The sequence below is a fragment of the Taudactylus pleione genome, unplaced genomic scaffold, assembly GCF_031769625.1.
Source record: "Taudactylus pleione unplaced genomic scaffold, aTauple2 ptg000387l, whole genome shotgun sequence".
Lineage (NCBI taxonomy): Eukaryota > Metazoa > Chordata > Amphibia > Anura > Myobatrachidae > Taudactylus > Taudactylus pleione.
In genome coordinates this window covers 2,729,095-2,754,324 of record NW_028284788.1, presented here as the reverse complement: position 1 = coordinate 2,754,324, position 25,230 = coordinate 2,729,095, and the positions used below count along the sequence as shown (strand labels likewise).

At 43.1% G+C, this 25,230-nt stretch overlaps 1 protein-coding gene across 7 annotated transcripts in view; it reads left to right on the top strand.

The window, feature by feature from the left end:
• Positions 1–6,146: 6,146 nt before the first annotated feature.
• The window catches only part of KIF21B (kinesin family member 21B), a 299,791-nt gene continuing 280,707 nt past the window's right edge, over positions 6,147–25,230 (top strand). For all 7 annotated transcript variants that reach the window (XM_088445771.1, XM_088445769.1, XM_088445770.1 and 4 more), the window contains exon 1: positions 6,147–6,587. In XM_088445771.1, the coding sequence (XP_088301897.1) occupies positions 6,547–6,587 (41 nt within the window). In that variant the 5' untranslated portion in view covers positions 6,147–6,546. The remainder of the gene's footprint in view (positions 6,588–25,230) is intronic.

Sequence of the window (25,230 nt, the reverse complement as noted above, 5' to 3'; positions counted from 1 at the left end):
TGTGTGCATTGCGCTCTGCTAACAGACACAAGAGGTCCAGTAGGACCTCTAGCATCTGTCTCTTCCTTGGCGGCGGTCATTTTTGGATGGCCATTTTCAGCAGAGTCCATGCAGACGGCTAGTCCGCATGGAATCTGCTGAAAACGGCCATCCAAAAATGGCCGCCGCCAAGAAAGAGACAGACACTAGAGGTCCAGTAAGGACCTCTAGCATTAGTCTCCTCTTCGGTGGCGGCCATTTTCAGATGGCCGAGTCAGCTTTTTCATCCCCCCGCAATTCCCTCCCGGTGCACGTGCACCTCTAGCCCCCCCCCCTAGTTGCGGCCCTGGCCTTAAGACTTAAAAGAGTTAAGAACACCCCAAAAAAATCACTTTCAATTTGGGGGCGGAAAAAAAAAAGTTGGGGGACAAAGTTAAAAACTAGCGAACTAGACTCCAGGGGGGGTCCCCAAGTATGCCCCAGGTGTTTTTTTCATTGCAGGTGCTTGCGGCAGGTGGATTTTTCAAGATTTTTTAAACTTAACTTTACCAACTTTTAAATATGCTGACCCCCATTTTCACGTACCCCAAATTTACTGGTATAAGTTAATTTCAGCACAAAAAACTCCTGAATACTATTCTACACCACTTATACAAAAATGCTATTTAGCAGCTATTGAGCCCGTTTAAAACACCAAATACCTTCAGCAAGCCAAATCGGGGGTAACCATAGCTAACCCCCATGTCAGAGCATCTTTTGGGGGGTGTCAGGCTGATTTCCCAAAATCTGTCATGACTTTCCGCTTGTTTAAGTTTCGCCGGGTCCCGTTTTTGCATACTTTCAAATTGAATACGGGGATACGCGGGCACGCGCGCAATACTTTTCCGCCTGCAAAACAGGCGAAGTAGGCGAAAAGTCCGGGAGGTGGAAAAGTATCGCGGGTCCGCTCAAATTGAATACGGCTCTTAGTGATAATCAAACAATTAAATGAGATGTTTTACTATCAATTCTAGCAGCAACAAATGTGCTCCCTATCTTTATTTAGCTATAACTTTTTATGCAATAAAGATAATTTGTTGAGGTGAACTGCATTATATTGTGTATAAAATTATCTTTCCAGTGACATATACCTTCATAGGATTTTCTTCCAAAATAATGCAGTTATATTGAATTAAACCCTAAAAGCACACATTTTCCAAAAGATTTCCACAATTTTGGCCACTACTGTAGTTAATGTTGATTGTGAGACTGCACAAAACGTTGGAAAAATGAATTAATATAATATGTGCCTTTGCAGAGATGTAAAAACTATACCTTCAAAGTGAAATATAGATACATCCAGCCCAATACAAACACTACAGATTATATCATGTATTGTGCATCTATGAATTGACACAAATCATGTAGGCAACATATCCTTTACTTCATAAAGTATTATTGATAAAAAACTAACAATGATGTGGAAAAGCACGAGTTTATCAAAAACGTGTGAATGAGTGATGCAAACACAATGTTATCACTCACTCAAGACAGTATTTATCCACAGTAATAAGGGGAGTAAAATACATAAGTTGGGTGCGCTGCCTTCAGGCAACGTGAATGTAAGTTCAGTGGGTAAGTGTAGTTATAGAAGTGGTTCTGTGTGTCAGAGGGTGATGCCCCACAACTCTGTGAGACACCTCCTCCTTTCCACAATCAACTTTACATTCAGCAATGTGGGATGCCACCAAACAAATTAATAGCAGCCCGCAGATAAAATTCAGATCTCCAAATAAATTGCTTGACTTACTCCTATGGTGCTGATTGCCCGCCGCTGCGAGCATCGCCTCTCATTTCTGATTCCGCTGTTTGCGCTACTCTGTTGTGAAGTTCTGTCTTGGTGGGGAGTGTTGACAAGAGGCGCGGGCCACTGGCAGGCTGCCAGGCCTGTCATAAAGAATGGTGTGCTACTGGGGGTGGGGTCACATGCGTCAATCAGCCCCACAATCCCATTTTCCTCCTCGGAAACTTCCGGGGTACTTTAAGGCCAATCCACCCCTTGAGCTTGCTTTTCAGGTACTACCCTCCCCCTCTTGAGCTTGTTACAATATAAGTAATTGTATAAATAAAATGAAACATTATGTAGTAGGTAATATTAGGATTATAGGGAAATTATTTACAATTAAATATAATTCATGATTATGTGATTTGTAACCATGGTAAATAATAGATATATTTTACAGTAAATTAAATAGTTTTCATTATATAAGTTAATGTTTAAATAATTAAGCAAGCTAGGTTTCTATATGTGTTATAATGCTGAATGCACACTAGGTCGATCGCTGACCTGACGATTGGTAAGTGCATATACACTTGCCAATCATCCACTCATTGTGTTAGGCCTGATGTCGCAACTGGGCAGGTATTTAAATTTGGCCATCCAGTTGAGCTGCCACTCACCGCCGGGTCCCTGCAGCATGTGTATGGACGACCGGCAATGTATCCTACTAGCATGTGCTGGAATGCGCACTTTCAGTGCCCATGCATGCTGCAACTTCACTGGTGGCTCTGAACACTCCACCATTGGCACATGATCGCGTTCACCATCAACACTAGCACCAGCCTATGGCAGGTGCAGTGTTTTCATCTTAACTCCCTCTAAACATGGCCTCTGTGGTTCTGCATCTTTCACTGACATGCCCTTGAGAAGGGCCATAGAGAGAAGGGAAGGAACGGGCACTGGAGGGGGCATGGCCAAATAGTGGAAGCATGGCCACGCTCCCTACACAGGGAAGGTGGGATGCACACACCTCTCAGCATGGGTCAGATCCAGGGGGGGAGGGGCAGTGTGATCACTCACCACTGCACATGCACAGTGTCCTCCATGGACCCTCCGCAGCCCAGTAAACAGCAGCATATACTGGGCTGGAGAGAGAGGCTGCTGCCGCTCACAGGTAAGAAATTTTATGCGGGGGGCGGACTCGGGCCTGGGTAATTAGTACCCCAATGGCACATGGGTCACTCGACGTTTGCGCAGAAGGACTTCTGGGTCATGAAGCCGGAAGTCCAACTATCGCAAAGGACAGCTATTACTGGGAGAGCTGTCATATATGATTTTGTTCAAGCATACGGCGTTAATAAATGCCGTTAAGCTTGCGAAGAGTGGTGGGATACATCATGCATCCCGACCAGGGTAAAGCATGCACAGTAGGGATTTTAGAATATTTTGCATATGCAGAGTAGAAAATAATCTCTCAACTGCATGAACATTGGCATTGCGTGCCTCTCTGAATGAGGCCCGCAATGTTCTGTATCATAATTACGTTAGCTGGTATTATCCACTTAACTGACGTGGTTATATGGGATGCGAATGCAGCCAGCTGTACTTCAGCTGACAAGGTGCGACCACCCCACCCCGCTGTGTTTTTGAAGAGGAAATTTGTTCTACCCATGTGCTGAACTGATCTCCTGACTCCCCAGAATCGTCTGCGGACCCTGCAATGTCTGACCAGTTTTGCCGGAAAAATAGTCACTTAAGTGGTTAAAGGGAAAGCAACAAAGACCAAAGACTTTTTAATGATTTACTCTTACTATTAATGTACAATCACTGATCTTTGCATGTTTTTATATATATTTGTTAGAGTGTCAGTTTTATTATGATTCACTGTGATTCTGATGTATATTGAAACTAGGAATACCAAGGCAATTTTCTAAATATCATGGGATGAATCACTTCGCAAAACTTTATGTGATTTACTTTGATGCGATTAATGTCACGAGGTTAATTTTGTACAGGACACAAAACTCTCTATATTAATCAGCATTTCTTACCAAAAATCTTCTACAATCTCCTTAATGAGCGATTAATCGCTTTAAACTATGGAGATTAATCGCTTGAAATCCATGCAGGGAATTAAATTACAATGTTGTGTGTCATTGAAGATCATTATACATAGGAATTAATGTTTTACAAAATGCACAATATTTTATGGGATTAACCTCCACAGATTTATGCTGGGTACACACTGGCAGATATATTTGCCGATCAATTGATCAGCCAATATATCTTGTGTGCGGCGGCCAACGTGTACAACATCGTTCACAGATTTATCATGTTGGCTGTGCTGCACAGCTGATGCCCAATATATCTGCAGATATATTGGGCATCAGCTGTGTGTACGAGCGACTTTGTGCAGGGGCCGCGGGGAGGGACACGACACGCCCCCTCAGCCAGATGGTTGTTCAGTGTGTATGAACAACCATCATCTGCAGATATATCACTCGATCTGCAGATATATCTGTAAAGTGTATATATCTGCAGATGCTTAATATTTCCTAGAGAGCAGGTTTATAGAAGTGGAGGTGTTGCCCATAGCAACCAACCAGATTGTACTTATCATTTATTTAGCACCTTTTAGAAAAAAATAGCTGGAATCTGTTTGGTTGCTATTGGCAACAGCTCCAATTTTATAAATTCACACTTTAGTAAATATACCCATTATGCTGGATATACACTGGCTGATATATCGGCCGTTTAATTGAGTGGCCGATATATCGTAGGTGCGGCGGCGGGTGTGTACCAGCTATATCATGTCTGCTGTGCTGCACAGCCAATGGCTGATTTATCTGCAGATATTTCGGCACATCGTGCTGTGTGTACAGGCGGTCTGCCAACTCCCCATACACTTTCAGAGGCCACTGGTGACTGATATCACAACTGTAACAAATGCCCACCCAGTTGTGACGTCAGGCACGACATATTGGGCTGACGATTGGTAAGTGTGTATGCACTTACCAATAGTCCAAGTGTGGGAATCTGTATGAAATCCTGGCAGTCGGGATGCCTGCTGTCAATACACCGTCAGTGGCATCCCAATGCTCAGGATCCTGACAAGGGTCCGGTAAGTATGGTAACCCTCCTCCCTTCTCCCCCTAACCCTCTTGTCCTGCATCCTCACATTAACCCTCCCCCCACCTAACACCCCCCCTTAGTGCCTAAACCTAACCCTCCCCCCTTGAAGCTGAAACCTAACACTCCCCCCTTAGTGCCAAACCCTACCCCCTCTCCCAGTGGTGCCTAACCCTAACCTACCCTCGGGGGTACCTAACCCTAACCTCCCCCTCCTCTAGCCTAACCCTAAACCCCATGATGCCTAAACCTAACCCTCCCCCCTGCTGCTAAAACCTAACCAGCCCCCTATACTTACGATCGGCATCCTGGCTGTCCAGATTCTGGCGTTCACATCTTCACTAATATCGTTATTCCGGCAGCGGTCTTCTGCCTGGGAATTGGCATTCTGGCGCGGAGATTTCGTCGGCGGAAATGCCGGCTGTAGGTATAATAACTGTATCCCCTAGTGTGTACCCACCTTTAGGGGTATATTTACTAAAGGTCAATTTTAAATGGATCAAAGTCGATTAAAATCAACCTTTAGTAAATATACCCCTTATACAGCTATATAATGCCTGTGCTGTCAACCTATTGATCTTACATAAAGGTCTAACGTATAGATGCAATGGGATGTTTGCAATCAGATGATTTTAGAGGCAATTCCCAAAGCTTCATTTTGAAATCATGGCAAAGTTATCCTTAAATTCATGCTCTTTGTATGTATCCTGTGTAGGTGTAGGTACTGTCTACTTGTTATTAATACAACTCCTTTATTATCTATAATATTAGTTTAATAAGGAGCTTGGTGCCCTCACGATTGCATAGAGCCACAGTATGGTCCCAAACTTTGCAATATCGTGTCTGTTTTCATCACTGTAAACTAAAGAAACCAATCTGGATGTGACGTGCACAATTACTCTGCTAGTGGACTTTTGCCTTTACAGATTATGTCTCACTTTGACTTGATTGCCCTAGATTAATTTGAGGTTACCGGTAAAATGATTCGTCTGATCATCACTCCATCATCTACAACATACGTACCTGTGATATATGGTCTTAAAGCATCAGTCTCACCCATTCATCTATAGCGCTGTTTACATTAGACTATTCCATATTAACAAATTCATGTAAATTGACTGCTGATCACGAGTGGGAAAGGGTTAATGAGCTTGTAATTAGCACATCCTGTGTCTGCATCTCTTCCTATCTGTATCCCTCCCCCACACACATACTCCGCAGCATCCCCTGCTTTATAGCTTCCTCCTCTCCCATTGCTTCTGTGCAGTCACCACATCAACCAAACATCTGCTCTCGTCTGACCGCAACATTTGTTAGCTCTCCAGCCTTCACCTTCTTCGTTCTCTGCCATCTCATCAACACTTTATCCAAGGACCATAAAATCGTATTTAAATGCCCAAGCCCCGCCCATGTTGCTGTGACTGGCGGTTCTTTACCTGTGGGCGGGCACTGCCACCCTGCTGTGCCATTGGCTACTGCTACCCTTCTGTGCTACCTATTGTTCTGCTGCTCGGGGATCTGCTGCTACCCTATTTTGGGGGAAAAATTGCCATGGACGGGGGTTAGCCAAGTGCCCCTGGGGAGGATTAGGATGAAAAAACTACAAGTGACACCACCTTCCCAGTCTGGGAGCTCTTGGGGTGTAGAAGGGGCACCCTGAGGGGCACAGATTCAGCATCATGGGCAGTCAAGGAGACTGCAGTGTCAGGGTGGCACTGAGGTAAGTAGTGCAGACATGCTAACATTGTGTGACTGCATAATAGGCTGGAAAGCTGCTGCCTATAAGGATTTACCAAATCTTTGTCATTTTATTGCCAACTGTAAATAGCAAAGCCTTATCATGTGTCACTGACATTAGTAGTAACCTGTTTGTTGTACAGTGTGGCAGTTATCCTTTACCCCTAATGAGTAACTTTACTAAAAAACATAGTTTGCTTCAGTTTATGTACACGATTTTAGGTCATTTTATAGGTATGCCATTTCATCATGTCTTCCACAAAACGGCATTAATGTTATGGATAGGTGACAATGTGTGTTTGCTTTGGGCGGGGCTACAGTGCCTGTAACATGGATGTCAGCGTCTTTCCAAAGACACTGTATTGTTAGTGATCTGTGAGACATAACCGAGTCTGCTGCTGCATATTGCTTCATGTGTCTGCATTACATGTAAATCACATGACAAGCGCCTGTCACATGGGGTTCAGTATCAGACAATCTACCATGTGTTTTCCTATGAAAGATCCATAGATCATTGGAGTGATTTACTGTGTATGTATGTGACAAAGCACAGACAGTGAACACAATTTTAAAATACAATGCACTAAAATATTTACGATTGCAGAACAATGTATGTGGTACAGATTGAAAAAAGAACGCAATTTTTAAATTTATACAGCAAAGCAGGATTAACACTAGATTTTTTGATGAAAGTTACCAACAGCTTATTTAGATCTTTAGTTTAATTGTGGCAAAATACAGTACCTCACTATTTGCATTGGGTACATGAGATTGAAGATACTACTGTATATCAGAGTGAATTTGTCTGTCACTATAGAAGAGCTATCTCTAGGCTTTGTCTCTCCTGCAAACGTTTCCTGTGAGGGTTTTATATAGGAAGTGTAACTTCCTGAGTCAGTGTGATAAAAGTGCAGAAAAGAAAGATAGGTTACAGGAGTAGCATAAATTATGCATTTAGGGAAATTCATTTTATGGGGTAAAAACACAATTTTGTAAATGTCTACTTACAGGCAGTCACCTTCAAAATACAGTACATTGTGCCCAGGATGTCATTATAAAAGTGCTAGCTAATGTGGGGAGGTTTGTGAAACTCCACTGAAAATAGATGGAGCTGGGGTTACAGGGGGGGGTGGGTCTTGGTCAGGCTGACTTGATATAAATTCACTTGTGTCATACTGTTAAATCAATACATTGCAATTTAAAACAAAACAAAAAATAGCATTTATAAATGTGTAAAGTTGTCATGGTAATCCTTGTTAATCTCTAGAATATGAATATAGATGAAAGAGTCGCAATGGTGAAAAAAGGATGCAGTTTTGCCTAAATAACTAATTGTTCAGTTGTTTTTGACATAATTTACTCTTTACCCTTGTGACAAGTACCCGCTAAGTAAATATATATTGTTATTAATCATTACATTTCCTATTGGTCCCCTGGGGACAGCAAGAAGAGGCAGTGGCAGGAAGTGTTAGAATTGTATTCTAATACACATTTTATTACTAAACGTGCAGTCAGGGTATAATGCAATTTAGGGGGAGCTGTAGATGTTGTGAATCTCTTCACTCTGACCTGGACACACTGACTTTGTAGACCTCCATGCTCTATCTCCCAAAAAGAAGGTCTACAAAAAGGCAGCAAGAATGGTTTCGTACATTTTTCACATTAAGTTGATTTTTTTTCTTCTATACAGTAGCTTGGTGTTTCCTTCCCTAAATCCATTCTGTGGGGCACAGTTATATGGCTGCCACTGCAAAATTATGCCTCTTTTCAATAAATATTTGCATTCTGCTTGTTCCCAAGAGTATGCAATCTGATCTCTCAGTCTGAGCCAGTCAGTCATCAGTCTCCTCAGTGGGTTTTTATAATATGATGTTCCACTCCATATTATATGTGACTTGGTAATCTTATGAAATTTAAAATACTAAATCATTTATAGCAGCTTGAATCAAAACTCAAAGAAAAAATTAACAACAATGTCCTTTTCTAAGATAGCCAGAGTGAATTATGCTATAGAGACACATTACATTTTTAGAAGGGATTACTCCTTTATGAGTTTACGAGTTTGACCTCGTAGTATGGGTTACCATCACATTCATATATTGGAACTAATGACCAGGATTTTTAGTCAGTGTATTTATTACAAATGCTGATTGGAGCTAAAGATTAAAATTACAGCAATCAGCACTGTGTGTGGAGGTGGGGTGTATTGTGTAAATTATTGAATAATTATTTCCAATTAATTACAATAATGTTAATATATGTTGTAAGACACGTTTGAAATCTTCTGATTAAAAGTTCTCAGCTATGGTCACATATTTGAACTGTTCCATATGTATACCTATATATGTGAAATTGGGGCAAAATAACCCCTGCCTCAGGTCCAAACAAGCTCAGTACCTTCTCTAGTTCACAAACTGGGACAGTTGGGAGACATGTATACTAGGGATGGAATCGGTATGAAATGCCGGCGGCTGAATAGCCGGTTCAAATACCGAAAGTGAAAGGCCGAACAGTGAAGATCCCGACTAGGGCTGGTAAGCAGGCTAACCCTCTCCTCATCCCCCCTAAGCCTAACCCTAACCCTTCCTTAGTGGTGCCTAACCTAACCTCCCCCCAATGGTGCCTAACCCTAACCCCCCCTTCCCGTACCCTAAACCTAAACTCCCTGCGGGTGCCTAACCCTAACCGCCCCCCTGTAGCCTAACCCTAAGCTTTGGGGGGCGTGGGGGGTGCCTAACCCTAAGCTCCCCCCCGTGGGTGCCTAATCCTAACCCCCCCCCCCATTCCCGCCGTCCGGACGTTCGGCCTTCCAACGGTCGGGATTTCGACCGCCGGCATCCTGTCCGCCGGCAATTCAACTGCATCCCTAGGGATCGGTATGAAATACAGACAGTGAAAGGCGTTGGTACTTCGACTGCCGGCATCCCGTCCGCCGGCATATCAACTGCATCCCCTAGGGTTGGGACATTGATGTTACCAATGTTTGTTATACATCAGACCAACAACATAATACAACAAAAATAATCACTCTCAAACATCAATGTTTCAAAATCGGAAACACTGGAAGTGTTTCTGTTGTTTTACACATATGTAGCCATGTCTGCAGCATGTAGGAGACAGCAGATCTTGGTGCATCATTATGACACTATGAGCACAGCAGCTCTGGTTGCAGTGTAATATCATGCAGGTAAAACCTCTAGGTAATCTATTGCCCACAAGCTTCCTTTGTGTGTCATGTTTCCCAACTATTCTCAGCAGGAAATTGTAGGCGGGGCGAGCCAAACAGCATAAGAACAAAACCACTGACAGTAATTAAACATTGAAAAATCATCATTGATGGCAAAAAACATTGACTATCAGAACCAAAACATTGATGGTTCCGATGTTTCATCATTCGATTCCCATCTCTAATATACCTGCATTTCTTCTCCAGCAATCATTATGCTCTTCATACACTGATCGCTGAAGGGGATTGTGGTGTTCTTTCTAATGATAGGACTATGAAAAGCACAGTTGTATGAAATACAAGGTAGAGTGTGGGGTTTGCTGGGAGCTAGTATTGCCTGGTTAACATCCTTAAGGGCCTATTTATCTGGAAGAAACATCAGTTTTTACCAGAGATAGGATTTTTTGCTATTAAACAAAGGCTGCTTTGCATGGGGAAATGGCTATTGCATATTGAAATGGACAGCGGCGATATAAGAACCGTTGCTGTCATCCAATCATGATCACCAGTTCAGGATGGCAGTATCTGGAGGTGTAAAAGAAAAATGCTTTATTACTAAGATAAAGTATTATATGCTTCCTAAAAAAAGAACATATAACATTTTTATTAAAGATTTTCTTTATTATTAATATTTTTTCGTTAAAACTGCTGGCTTCTCCTTACTGCTGCTAGCCAGCATCACTCAGCTGACCAAGAAAAACGAAAACAGATTTTTTATTGCCGTGATCTGCAGTGATGCAAAATTTAAGGTCATATTGATAAATATACTCAATTTTTTTTGATGTAATAATTATTATTATTATTATTATTATCCTTTATATATAAGTCATCACACATTTCTGAAGCATCATGCAGAGCATAGATACAAAATAAAGTATACAAAGTAACAGAATAACAAATATAATATCCATAATTGCAAATGCAGGTATAGTTTATTATTTATTTATTAACAGTTTCTTATATAGCGCAGCATATTCAGTTTACAATTTGAATCAACATAAATAAAACAAGACTGGGTTGTAAAAGACAGACATAAAGGTAAGAGGGCCTTGCTTGCAAGCTTACAATCTATAGGGAATTATTAGGTGTTGATACACAAGGATAGGTGCTATATATTGCAAATTGGTCCAGCCCAATTGCAGAGGTTCTTGGTGAGCTGTATGATCCAGTCACACTGGAAAATTGACATAGGGTCAGGAGGATGTGAAATTGAAGAGAGAGAAAATGTGATATGTGGAGTTAGTTAGGGAAGCTATAAAGGTTATGCGGGCGGTTCTGGAATCTGATAAGCTTTTTTTTTTTTTTCCAAAACTATTTTTTATTTTTATTTTACATACCGTATAAACTCGAGTATAAGCCGACCCGAATATAATCCGAGGTACCTACTTTTACCACAAAAAACTGGGAAAACTTATTGACTCGAGTATAAGCCTAGTGTGGGAAATGGCAGCAGCTGGTAGTGCCCCCAGTAGTAATTCTCCCTGGTTGTGCCCCCAGTAGTAATCCCCCCTGGTAGTACCCCCAGTGGTAATCCCCCCTTTTAGTGCCCCCTGTAGTAATCCCCCCCTGGTAGTGCCCCCTGTAGTAATCCCCCCCTGGTAGTTCCCCCAGTGGTAATGCCCCCTTTTAGTGCCCCCTGTAGTAATCGCCCCCTGGTAGTGCCCCATGTAGTAATCCCCCCCTGGTAGTGCCCCCTGTAGTAATCCCCCCAGTGGTGATCACCCTTTTTAGTGCCCCCTGTAGTAATCGCCCCCTGGTAGTGCCCCCAGTAGTCCCCCCCCCCCCAGTAGAGAGAGACGTGATAAGAATAAAAAAAAAAATCACTTACCTGAAACTCCCGCTCCTGGTCCCCCCGCTTTCAGCTCCTCCGGCCACTTTGCATGGGAGAGACGTCATGTCTCCCATTACCCACTGCGGGAGCCGGAAGATGGCTCCCGCAGTGGGAGCAGCAGCAGCCGCTGAGAGTCTAACAGACTCTCAGCGGCTGCTGATTACAGCAAACACACAGCTGCTGGCTCCGGAGTATAAGCCGAGGGGTACTTTTTCAGCACAAAAAATGTGCTGAAACACTCGGCTTATACTCGAGTATATACGGTACTCACAATTGCAAACACACATGTACATGTATATTTATAAAAACATACGGATATATTGCATGAATACATATACACACATATACAGAACTGCAAACTGTACAAACAAATACAATTCAAGAGCAACGTCAAACAAAAACATCTTTGTAAGATATAGCTAATCAAAAATAACTCTTAAACATAAGCACAGAAATAAAATATATAATTCAATTAGAACCATAATAGCAGAAGACAAAAACAATATATATATATATATATATATATATATATTTGTATAAAATAAAAAAAATAAAAAACATACACTAAAATAAAAAACACATAGGTAAGTGTCAAAAAATAGGATATTATTTCGCACTAATGGTGGGAGATGTGATATGGGAGTATGAAGTAGAGCAGATAAAGGATAGGGAAAAACTATTTCTTCCTCCAGGGATTTATGGGTATATGCCTAACAACCCGTCAATCAATCGAGTATATATCGAAAAAATACTGCATTGGTGAATGCAGAGACATGCGGAACATCTTATTCGCCATCAGATTTCCCCAAATACATCTTAGCTCTATATATTCCTGGTTTCCCACCCCTCCACAAAAACTTAAAAAATAGGCGAGTAATTTGAGTAATATCAAAACAGGTTAATCGTATTGGCAACATTTGAATAGGTAGGCCAATTTAGGGAATATAACAGATTTCAGCAATGCATCTCTACCCAGGAGAGATAATGGAAGGTGTCGCCAAATATCCAGTAGTCTAGTTATGTCAGCTATCACTGGAGTGAAATTAACTGTATGTAACTTAGAGATATTAGCCGGAATATAGATTCCAAGATACTTAATAGCTTGCTGAGCCAGTCGGAATTGATCCAAGCATGTTGCAGAAAGAGACAAAGGTGGGGACCCTGAATCATGCATATAAAGGACCTCCGATTTATGTAGGTTAATTTTATACCCAGCAAAAGAACCGAATTGCAACAGCAATGCCAAAATAGTAGGAACAGAGTTTGGGAGATCTTACACAAACAAGAGCATGTCATCTGCAAAGAGACACATCTTCAACATTACTTTACCAATAGAAATCCCTCTAAATCTCTCATGTTGGCGAAGAGCTATCGCAAGAGGATCCAGGGCCAATGCAAATAACAGAGGTGAGAGAGGACAACCCTGTCGGGTGCCTTCTGAACTTCGAAAGGGGTAGACAAGTAACCATTAGTGGAAACCTGCGTGAGTGGGTCACAATACAAAGTTTGTAATATTGACACAAACTCATCAGGAAATCCAAATCTCTTCAACGTTTCAAACAGGTGGTCCAAGTGACCAGGTCAAAAGCCTTTTCAGCATCCATAGATATTATAGCATGAGACCACCTGTGAAACCAAGAGCTTGTACGGCTGCCAGCACTTTCCGAATATTAACTACTGAATGCCGACCCATGATAAATCCTGTCTGGTCACTGGAAACAATAGTAGGTAAAATATATTTCAAACGATCCGACAAGATTTTAGTTAACAATTTGTAGTCGACATCCAGCAGTGATATTAGGCGATATGACCCCGGATCCTCCGGATCTCGATTGGGTTTGGGCAGAACTCTGATAACTGCAGAATTAAAATATAAGGGTAATCTGTGTTCTTTCAAAATGAAATTAAAGACCAAACACAGTGTGTCACTTACTCTATTAGCTAATAATTTGTAGAATTCCCCGGAAAGACCGTCCGGCCCTGGGGCCTTAAGAGGCTTCAATCCCACAATAGTCTTAAGAATTTCTTCCTTAGTAATAGGGGCAAGCAAGGACTCAGCTTGTTCTTCAGAAATACGAGGAGTGGAAATATCTGTCCAAAAAATAGCTTTTTGGAGTTCGTCAATAGGATCTTGTGAGTAAAGAAAGGCGTAGAAGTCTCTAAAAGTTTCATTTATATCTTTCCCTTTATAAATTAGAGTACCATCCGGCTTTTTCAAAGCAGAGACTACAGTGGAAGAACCAAAGGGGGCGTGCTGTCAATCAACATCGACAGCACGCCCCCTTTGGTGCGAGACCCGGAGCGATGGAGAACCCATCGCTCGCCGGGTCTCGCGCATGCGCACGACGGAGCTCCCTCCATCGTGCGCATGCGCAGTGGGGGAACATCGACCCGCTTGCGAGCGTCCTGCCGCTCACGAGCGGGTCTGAATGACCCCCATAGTTATAGAAAATAACAAATATTGAGAATCAATAGACCAATGATAAATCGGAACAGCAAAATTAGGATAAAGAGAATACACTTCAAAAGAAGATATAGATTACAATCAATAATACATTCGAAACCAAAATAATAGATTCAAGTAATGTAAAAAACATAATGCTGATAAGTAGAAATATATATGTAGGCATATACCTATACGTGAACATACATATCTGTGAAGGCATTCTAGGTATAATTAACTGAAAATCTTCAACTGTGAACTATAAAGATATCATCCAAATAAGTGGCATATCGAATGTAGACCAACCATTTAAAATATTAAGCAATAAAAGAAAGGCATATACATTACGAAACAATATATTCAAGTATTTTGATCCATATCGGAGGACGGTGCGGCGCCATCCTCTTCCTGAAGATAAGCCTGTGCATCAGCTACATTGGTGAAGTCTCTAGGACCTTGTGATGTAAATATTCGCAGCCGAGCCAGATATAGAAGAGCAAATCGTTTGCCAGCTTGAATAAGTTGAGAGCAAACCGGAGACATCTCTCTACGAGCTCTAGAGACCTCTGTGGAGTAGTCCTGGAAAATAGAGATACGCTTGCCATCCCAGGAGAGAGGCCCTTTCTTTTTGGCTGTAGACCATATTAGTTCCTTATGGCGAAAATTTAGACACTTGAAGATGATTGCACGTGGCCTGGTGTTATGAGAGTCATGAAAAGGGCCCAAACGGTGTGCTCGCTCAATCTCCATAAGCTGTAATTCTTCTGAAATGCCAAAGAGCTCAGGAAGGTAAGATAGTAGAAATTTAGCAATATCAGGGCCAATGACAGATTCGCTCAGGCCTATCAGGCATAGGTTATTATGTCTCGACCTATTTTCAAGGTCGTCGACCTTGGAGAGTAACTGTTGCTGTGTGGTAGTAAGTGATGACACTTGCTGTTTTAACTCCGCAATGTCGTGAAAATTAGCCGATTTTCATTTTTAGAGTTTTGTTGAGACATAGAGGACAATTGTGATTTTATGTCCGCTACTGCACCCATAAATTTGTCAGCTTGTGTTTGTAATAATGGTCCAACAGTTTCTTGAATGGCTCTGACCACCTCCGCATCCGATAAAGGAACAGGGGGTACCAGAGAGTCCAAAGCTGAAAGGGTGGCATTAGGATCAGGAGCCGAAGGATTGTCTTCAGCATGCTGCAAGTTAGTGTCCGCATGCTTAACTCCACTTTTACCCCGGTGAGTTTTAGGAGTGGACGATGAAGCCACATATTAATCCATTCTTCAAAATAAAGGGTCAAAAGGCCAAAATCACACCTGAGGACCTCCAAATCACTTTGGTCTTGCAATATAAAGTACGACCACTAGATGGATTGTAATTCACATTATATAAAATAGCATAGCTTTATAGTAGTTTAACCAAGTCCAGAAAAGTTAGGATTCCACGTAGTTCAATATAAGGACTGCAATCACATAGGAGAGGATTCCAGGATTAGTGACCTGACCAGCAGTGTCACCAGTATAGTAAGCTGATAGGTGGTGGTGATGGTGACTGTCAGAACAATTCACTCCAGCAGTGAAGCGCAAACCACGGGTTTGGGGGGAGGCAAGATGGTGAAGCCTGTGCAGCAGGCTGAATGAAGAGCCGACCAGGATGACAACCACAGCCCCAGGATACCGAATGGAATCAGCACAACCCAGCAGGAGTCAGTGCCTGGTGAGACAGATCACCCCCCCTCCAGATGAGACAGCCCTAGGCAGGCAGAGCACAGTGCTCCCTCACAGCCCCCAGCAGCAGGAGCCAGACAGTCCCCACCAGGAGCACATACAGCGCCGGGAGGCACCCACGTGCACCGCTATCCTCGGTGCTTGAGTCAGGCAGCAGAGAGCAGGACCCAGAGGAAGAGGTCACCAGCAGGCAGGTATGGCAGCCCCGGGCCGCTCCAGCGGCAGGAATAAATCGAGGCCACGGCTTTAGTGTGGCACACAGGCCCCAGCACCGAATACCACCAGCAGGAACCGGGAGTCGAACCGGCCGCAGCGGGGATGTCCAGGAGCAGAAGCCCCGCAAAGGCAAGGTAAGTAGGGGTGAGAGGGGGTCTCCAATATTCAGTAAGGCAGGAGCTCCTGAAAGATGCGTCCTACACAATCGGCAGCCAAGCCACGCCCCCTGGAATCTGATAAGCTTGTCTGAGGAGGTGAGTTTTCAGAGAATGTTTGAAGACTAGCGGAAAGTCATATTGTGCGTGGGAGAGCATTCCACAGGGTGGGTGCAGCCCGAAAAAAGTCCTGTAACCGTGAATGGGAACAAGTACTGCGCGGGGATGAGAGCCGGAGATCTTGTGCAGAGCGGAGATGTCGGGTTGGAAGATCTTTTGAGATAAGTGAAGAGATGTATGTTGGTGTGGTTTGGTTAATAGCTTTATGTGTGAGTGTAAGTATATTATATTGAATACGGTAGAAGACCAGCAGCAAATGGAGGGATTGACAGAGTGGATCAGCAGACACTGAACGTTTGGCAAGAAAGATCAGCCTCGCAGCTGCATTCAAAATGGATTGTAGCGGCAAGAGTCTGTTTTTGGGAAGACCAGTAAGGAGACTATTGCAATAGTCAATGCGGGAAATAAAGAGTGCATGTCGAGGAGTTTTTGCAGTGTCTTATGTAACATATGGTCGAATTTTGGCTATGTTTTTTAGATGTATGCAAGAGGATTTAGGGACAGATTGAATGTGGGAAACAAAAGACAGTTCAGAGTCAAGGATGACACCTAGGCAGCAAGCTTGTGGGGGGAAGTTGATTGTCGAGTTGTCACCAATAATAGAGATATCAGGTTGGTAACTACAATTGGAAATATAATTAATTCTGTTTTGGATATATTAAGTTTGAGGTGGCGAGATGCCATCCAAGATGAAATGGCAGAGAGACATTCAGTGACACGGACTAGCACAGATGGTGACAAATTTGGGGAGGATAGGTAGATTTGAGTTCGGTCCGTGTACAGATGATACTGAAAACCAAAAGAGCTGATTAGTTTGCCAAGAGAGGTGGTATAGATTGAGAAAAGCAGATGACCCAAGATTGAGCCTTGCGGTACTCCAACTGATAGGTAGCGAAGTGGAGGTAGAATCAGAAAAGCGAACAGTGAAAGAACGATTAGATAGGTAGGATGAGAACCAAGATAGGGCAGTGTCTTGAAGACCTAGGGATTGTAGTGTTTGTATGAGACGAGAGTGGTCAACAGTGTCAAAGGCAGCAGAGAGATCTAGAAGAATTAGAAGTGAGTAATGTCCTTTAGCCTTGGCAGTGACCAGATTATTTACTACCTTTGTCAGTGCTGTCTCTGTGGAATGTTGGGAACAAAAGCCTGACTGAAGTGGGTCCAATAAATTGTGAGTGTTAAGAAAGTGTGTGAGGCGAGTGTAGTCAAGCCTCTTCAGTAGCTTGGAGGGGCAAGGGAGCGGGAAGATAGGACGGTCATTTGAGAGAGAGTTAGGGTCAGAATTTTGTTTTTTTCAAATGGGAGTGATCACTGCATGCTTGAACAGTGATGGGAATATACCAGTAGAGAAAGAGAGATTACAGATTTTAGTTGTGTGGCATGAGCACAGGAGACAGAGCTTTACTGATTTGTGAGGGTAATGGATCAAGAGGAGAGGTAGTAGAATAGGAGGATGAGAAGAGTGTAGATACTTCATTTTCATTAGTGGGGTCAAATGTTGATGAACATGCCACTGGGTTCGGGTAGGGAATTGAGCAGGTCCCTGGCTGAGGAAGAGCGGATATTATACCTGTGCGGAGTTTGTATATTCTCCCTGTGCTTGCGTGGGTTTCCTCCGGGTACTCCCGTTTCCTCCCACACTCCAAAAATATACGATTAGGTTAATTGGCTCCCAACACAAATTAACCCTAGTGTCTATGTGTGTGCGCTTGTGATAGGGAATATAGATTGTAAGCTCCACTGGGGCAGGTACTGATGTGAATGGTCAAATATTCTCTGTAAAGTGCTGCAGAATATGTATGCGCTATATAAATAACTGGTAATAAATAAATAAATAAAATATTATCAATCTTGTCCTTGAGATAGGAAGCAAGATCTTGTGCACTGATAGTAGCAGGTGGGTTGGGTGACGGAGGGGTAAGTAGTGATTTAACTGTATTAAAAAGTCGCTTGGGGTTAGAGGCTTGCGCAGAGATGACAGATTGGAAATATGTTTGATTGGCAGTATTAGAGTAAGTGATTTACATAGTAATAATTTAATAAAGTATACCAATTGGCTGAGTTGGTGGATCTAATGGTAGCGATTAATCAATTGGAGGGAGGGTCCTACTTGCGGGAAAGGGAAATAGCGTTGGTTCTGGGGAGATACAAAGGGTTAATTTTGTGACTAGGTCAGGCAGAGATCCTGTTGGCAAGGGTGAATAAGTGGGATTTGATGGAGCATTTGAAGCAGTGAATGTTGGGGGAGAATATGACAGAACGAGGGAAAGCATTTCATAGGTTAGTAGCAGCACAGGAATGAGAGGTGGTAATCAGTGGGGAGGAAAAGTGCAGTCACTGGTGATAGAGTGTGTGGAGAGATATGAGATTGGAGATGTAGGAGGACAAGTGAGTGAAAGAACTTTAAAGGTGAGGAGTGTAAGCTGTGTAATGTATATTATAAGGAGCCAGTGGAGGGATTGACAGACAAGGGAGACAGAGATAGATCAGTTTAGCAGCATCATTAAAGAGAGATTGGATAGGAGAGAGGCGATTGAGAGGAAGACCAAAGAAAAGAAGGTTGCAGTAATCAAGACGATAGATGATGAGGGAATGGACAAGTGTTTTGGTGGTGTTGAGGGAGAGGAAGTGGTGAATTATTGTGATGACCTGGAGATGGAACCAACAGAAATGTGTAAGTGACAGTATGTTGGGAGTGAATGAGATTGTGGAATCAAGGGTGATGCCCAGGCAGCAGACTTGATGAACTGAGGAGATGGCAGTATTACTGACAGTGAGGGTGAGATGGGGTGGGCTACAGAGACAAAAAGTGTGATGATGTGAAAACAATAAAAGCACAGAGGGAATGAGGGGGCTTCAAAAGGCACAAGTAGTACTAACAACTTTGTAACACAGCAACAACAGTTCCTTGCAAACTCTTAAGGGGAAAGGCTTTTTCTTGAGTGAGTTACAGCTTGGTTTCAAAGATGTGAAAGTAACTATGCAATCATGCAAAATATATATGAATCATATATATCAATCAAGAATCACATTTGACTACTTTTGGTTACAATGAATAACCTTTTAGATTTCCCCAACATCTTTTATCAGTTCTATTTTATGCATACTTGCCTAGTCTCCCAGAATGTCCGGTAAACTCCCAAATATTCAAGACTCTTGGGAAAGTGGATCAGCCTCCTGGATCCTACTGTCTATCTCAGTAAAATCAGTGGTTAAGTAAAAGTCAGCAAGTATGCCTATAAGGAGGAAACAAAACTCGGTCACAGTTTTAACTGCTATATACAGTCAGGTGCATAAATATTGGGACATTGTCATATTTTGGCCTCTATTCACCACCACAATGGCTTTGAAATGAAACAAACACGATGTGCTTTAACTGCAGACTTTCAGATTTAATTTGAGGGTAATTACATCCAAATCATGTGAACGGTGTAGGAATTACAACGGTTTCTATATGTCCCTCCCACTTTTTAAGGGGCCAAAAGTAATGGGACAAACTGAACAATCCTAAATCAAACTTTCACTTTTTAATACTTTGTTGCAAATCCTTTGCAGGCAATTACAGCCTGAAGTCTGGAACGCATAGAAATCACCAGACGCTGGGTTTCATCCCTGGTGATGCTCTGCCAGGCCTCTACTGCAAATGTTTTCAGTTCCTGCTTGTTCTTGGGGCATTTTCCCTTCAGTTTTGTCTTCATCAAGTGAAATGCATGCTCAATCGGATTCAGGTCAGGGGATTGACTTGGCCATTGCATAACATTCCACTTTTTAGCCCTAAAAAACTCTTTGGTTGCTTTTGCAGTATGCTTCGGGTCATTGTCCATCTGCACTGTGAAGCGCCGTCCAATGAGTTCAGAAGCATTTGACTGAATATGAGCATATAATATTGCCCAAAACACTTCAGAATTCATTCTGTTGCTTTTGTCAGCAGTCACATCATCAATAAATACAAGGGAACCAGTACCAGTGGCAGCCATACATGCCCACGCCATGACATTACCACCACCATGCTTCACTGATGAGGTGGTATGTTTTGGATCATGAACAGTTCCTTTCCTTCTCCATACTGTTCTCTTTCCATCACTCTGGTACAAGTTGATCTTTGTCTCATCTGTCCATAGGATGTTGTTCCAGAACTGTAATGGCTTTTTTAGATGTTGTTTGGCAAACTCTAATCTGGTCTTCCTGTTTTTGAGGCTCACCAATGGTTTACATCTTGTGGTGAACCCTCTATATTCACTCTTGTGAAGTCTTCTCTTAATTGTTGACTTTGACACATATACACCTACCTCCTGGAGAGTGTTCTTGATTTGGCCAACTGTTGTGAAGAGGTTTTTCTTCACCAGGGAAATAATTCTTCTGTCATCCACCACAGTTGTTTTCCGTGGTCTTCTGGGTCTTTTGGTGTTGCTGAGCTCTTCGGTGCGTTCTTTCTTTTTAAGAATCTGCAAAACCATTCTCATGATCTATATGCATATTAAATAAAGAGCAAAAAATGGGTGCTTTGTCTGCTGTAGGGCTTTTGGTGCTCTATTTATAGAGATGAGTCAAAAATCTTTTTTCGGTATTGCCACTTTTTTGGTGGTCAAGGCTGCTGCTGGACAATGCCTACAAAAGATAATACCCATACCTTAACATTTTGACCGTCCCAACAGAGACTTTTTGTCATATTAGGGTATTCTTCTTTTGTTTATCAAGCATGGATTCCTCACAAAATCCTACTAAATTTTTGGCCGCCCAGATTCAGGCACTAACTCAGAGAGTACAGGAGCTTTCTCTTTGTGTAGAGGAGACTCGAGGTGCTCCAGCCCCTGCAGTGCCTGAACCTAAGCTTAATTTGTCTGAGCTGTTTTCAGGGAATCGGAAGGAGTTGCAAACTGTATTTTAATCTTCGGCCTAGATCCTTGGGCTCGCAGGTCCAACAAATTGGAATCATAATTTCCCTATTACAGGGAGACCCTCAGACTTGGGCCTTTGGTCTTCCCTCTACTAGTATGGCATTACAGACTGTAGACTCCTTTTTCGCCGCATTGGGTCTACTGTATGATGACCCCGATAAAGCGGCAATGGCAGAGGCAAGTCTCAGGTCCTTGAAACAGGAGAACAGAGCAGCCGAGGACTACTGAATGGAATATCTTAGTCCAACATCCACTGGATTCCTTAAATGACCTCATGAGCTTGGCTATTCGTATTGACCGACTACTCCGGGAGCACAAAGTAGAAAATAATATGCCTTCCCTGCCTCCGTGATCTCCGGTATGGATGGCTTCATCTGAGACTGAAGAACCCATGCAACTGTGAGTGTTTCGTCTTCCGGCCGAAGAGAAATGTAGGAGACGTGGGTCTCTGCCTCTACTGTGACGGTAAAGGACATTTGGCCCAACTTTGCCCTGTAAAGTCGGGAAAAGGCAAGATCTATATGAACTAGGGGATGTACATCTAGGCCTTGCATCCATCTCCCCTGAGAATTCTGTCCTTATCACCACAGTGATCAAATTGTCCAATGATCAAATTTCCGTCCCTGCCTTCGTGGATAGCGGTGCTGCGGATAATTTTATGGACCTTTCAATGCTGAGTCCTTATCCAGTCCTGTGTCAGTTATTGGTCTGGATGGTGAAAGTCTTTCTAAAGTTCCGGTTGCCTTTCGGACACCATTACAATTAGCCATTGGGGCTCTGCATCTGGAAGAGTTTTCTTTCCTCCTACTCCAATGTCCACTGGCTCCAGTTGTGTTGGGATTACCTTGCCTGAAAAAGCATAACCCTGTGATCCAATGGCATACCCTAGAAATTCTCAAGTGGGGATCGGCTTGTTTCTCACAGTGTCTTTCTCGACTGATTCGCCTTGCTGCTGCCGTCTCATCTGCACCGTCATCCATTCCTGCTCCTTATCATTACCTAGCTGAAGTATTTTTGAAAAAAAAAACTGATGTTCTTCCACCTCATCGAGCCTTTGATTGTGCCATAGATCTGTTAGCTGGTACCAGGCTTCCCAAGGGCAGGTTATATGTGTTGTCCATCTCAGAGGGTAAAGCCATGCAGGAATATATTCCCTTATCCAGGAGACCCTAGATAAGGGATTCATTTGTCCCTCTAAATCCCCAGTGGGAGCAGGCTTCTTTGTCCAGAAGAAGGATGGATCACTCCGACCCTGCATAGACTTCTGTGCCTTGAATAAAATCACCGTCAAGAATGCATATCCCTTGCCCCTCATCTCCGTTCTGTTTGACCAACTGCGGAAAGCTTCCATATTTTCTAAAATCGACCTCAGAGGCACAAATAACCTCATTCGCATCAGGAAGGGAGATGAATGGAAGACAGCATTTAACACCCATTCAGGAAATTTTTAATATCTTGTCATGTCATTTGGCCTTTCTAACGCCCCAGCCGTCTTTCAGGATTTCATCAATGAGGTGTTATGGAAGTATTTTGGAGTCTTTGCAGTGGTCTACTTGGATGACATCCTCATTTATTCCAAGTTGGTGGAAGAACATCGTAGACATGTGAGGCAGGTCTTACAGAGACTTTTGGATAATAACCTGTATGCCAAGCTTGAGAAGTGCAAGTTTGAGGTTAATGAGGTCTCCTTCTTGGGTCTTATAATCTTCTCACAAGGTTTCTCCATGGATCCTGGCAAGGTGAAGGCTATTTTGGATTGGGAACAACCCACTTCGCTGAAGGCCATCCAGCATTTTTGGGTTTTGCGTACTACTATTGCAGGTTCATTAAGTCCTTCTCCATAGTCTCACCAATCGTGGAGTTAACTAAAAAGGAGCTGAGGTCACAAGTTGGTCATCTAGTTCCCTTCAAGCCTTCGACACACTTAAGGCGTCTTTTGTGTCTGCACCTGTCCTTCGGCATCCTAACCCTGAAGTTCCATTTGTCGTGGAGGTGGATGCTTCGAAGATCAGAGTGGGCGCTATCCTTTCCCAGAAGGTTTTCAAAGATGGCAAGCTTCATCCTTGTGCTTTCTTTTCCCAGAAGTTTGACTCTGCGGAAAAGAACTATGACGTTGGCAACCAGGAGCTTTTGGCCATTAAGTGGGCATTTGAGGACTGGAGACACTGGTTAGATGGGGCTAATCATGTTGTGATGGTTCTCATGGACCATAAAAATCTGGCCTATATTGAAACGGAGGTTGAACGCATGGCAGGCTCGCTGGGCTCTATTCTTCACCCGGTTTAATTATGTAATCTCCTTCCGACCTGGGTCCAAGAATATAAAGGCAGATGCTCTTTCTCAAAGTTTCTCAATGAGTCATCCTCCAGTTATCTCAGAAGAACCATTATTCTGGCTTCCAGGATTCATTTAGCTCTGATCAGAACCTTGGCTGATTCTCTCAAATCCTGCCAATCTGAGGTTCCTCTGGCAAAACCGTCAGGGGTGCTCTTCATTCCTGAGAGGTTCCATAAAGCAGTCCTGAAGGACTTCCACGCATCAAGAGCTGTGGGTCACCGAGGCATCTCTAAGACTTTGGAACTTCTGTCTCGTTCTGTTTGATGGCAGTCTGCGTCTCGAGACACTCGTGAGTTTGTCTTGGGTGTGATGTCTGTTCCAGAAATAAGACTCTCCAGACTATTCCTTCAGGTCTGCTGTGTCCCCTGCCTATGCCCTCTAAGCCTTGGATCCATATTGCTATGGACTTTGTCGTTGACCTTCATTTGTCTTCCCGTTGTTCTGTCATCTGAACCATTGTTTACCGATTCTCCAAAATGGTGCATTTCATTCCCCTAATCAAGTTACAATCAGCTAAAGAATTGTCAGCACTATTTTTACAGCATGTCTTCAGACTCCATGGGCTTCCATTAGATATAATTTGGGATCATGGGACTCAATTTGCTGCCCGGTTTTGGAGATGTTTCTGTGCTGACTTGGGTATCAACGTGAGTTTGTCGTCTATCATCCACAGTCCAACGGACAGATGGAGTGGGCCAATCAGTCCCTGGAACAGTACCTCCGCTGTTTAATTTCTAAGTGCCTAGACGACTGGATTCCACTTCTTCCCTTTGCGGAAATTTGCATATAACAACTCTGCCATTCTGCTTCCTCCATCTCTCCTTTCTACTGCAATTTTGGGACGCATCCTAGGAGTAATTCTTTTGAAACCTCGACTACCAGAACTCCTTCATCTTTATCTGTTTCTAGGTTTCGATCAGTCTGGAGGAAGGTACAGGTCGCCCTTCTTCAAGCAACCGGTCGTTCCAAGCACTGGGCTGACAAGCATCGTAGACCATGTAGATTCAAAGTGGGAGACTTGGTGTGGCTGTCCTCCAGGAATCTTCATCAGAGATCACAAAAACTGGATCGCAAATTCATTGGCCCATTCAGGATCATTTCACAAATCCATCCAGTTGCATTTCAATTACAGTTACCCAGGACACTCAGAATTAATAATACATTTCACTATTCACTTCTTAAGCCGGTGTTCTTCTCCTCCAGGTTTTCTCCTAGACGTTCAGTCTGACTCACTCCAGTCCTCATCCAGGGTCATCAGGAGTTTGTGGTGGAGAAGATCCTTGATTCCAGACTCTCATGTGGCAGCCTTCAGTTCTTAGTCCACTGGAAGGGCTATGGACCAAAGGAGCGCTCCTGGGTTCCCGAAAGAGCCTTACATGCTCCTATCCTGAAGAAAAAGTTTTTTGAGAACTTTCCTGGGAAACCAGGGTTTAGGGGTTCCTTAACCCCCTCGTCAACGGAGGAGTACTGTCACAAGCCGCTCAGGCGAAGGCCAGGGGACCGTCCACTGAACTCCTCACATCAACTGTTCTGGATTTCCCTGTAGTGCGAATGCTGCTCCGATGCTGGTGATAGCGTTTCATGTGCTTCCGGTTTGGTGTTGTGTCCTGTTATCCAGTCGAGTACCCAGTCCTCCTGCCTGCTTTCATCACCTGCCGTTTGTGTCATCTTGGCAC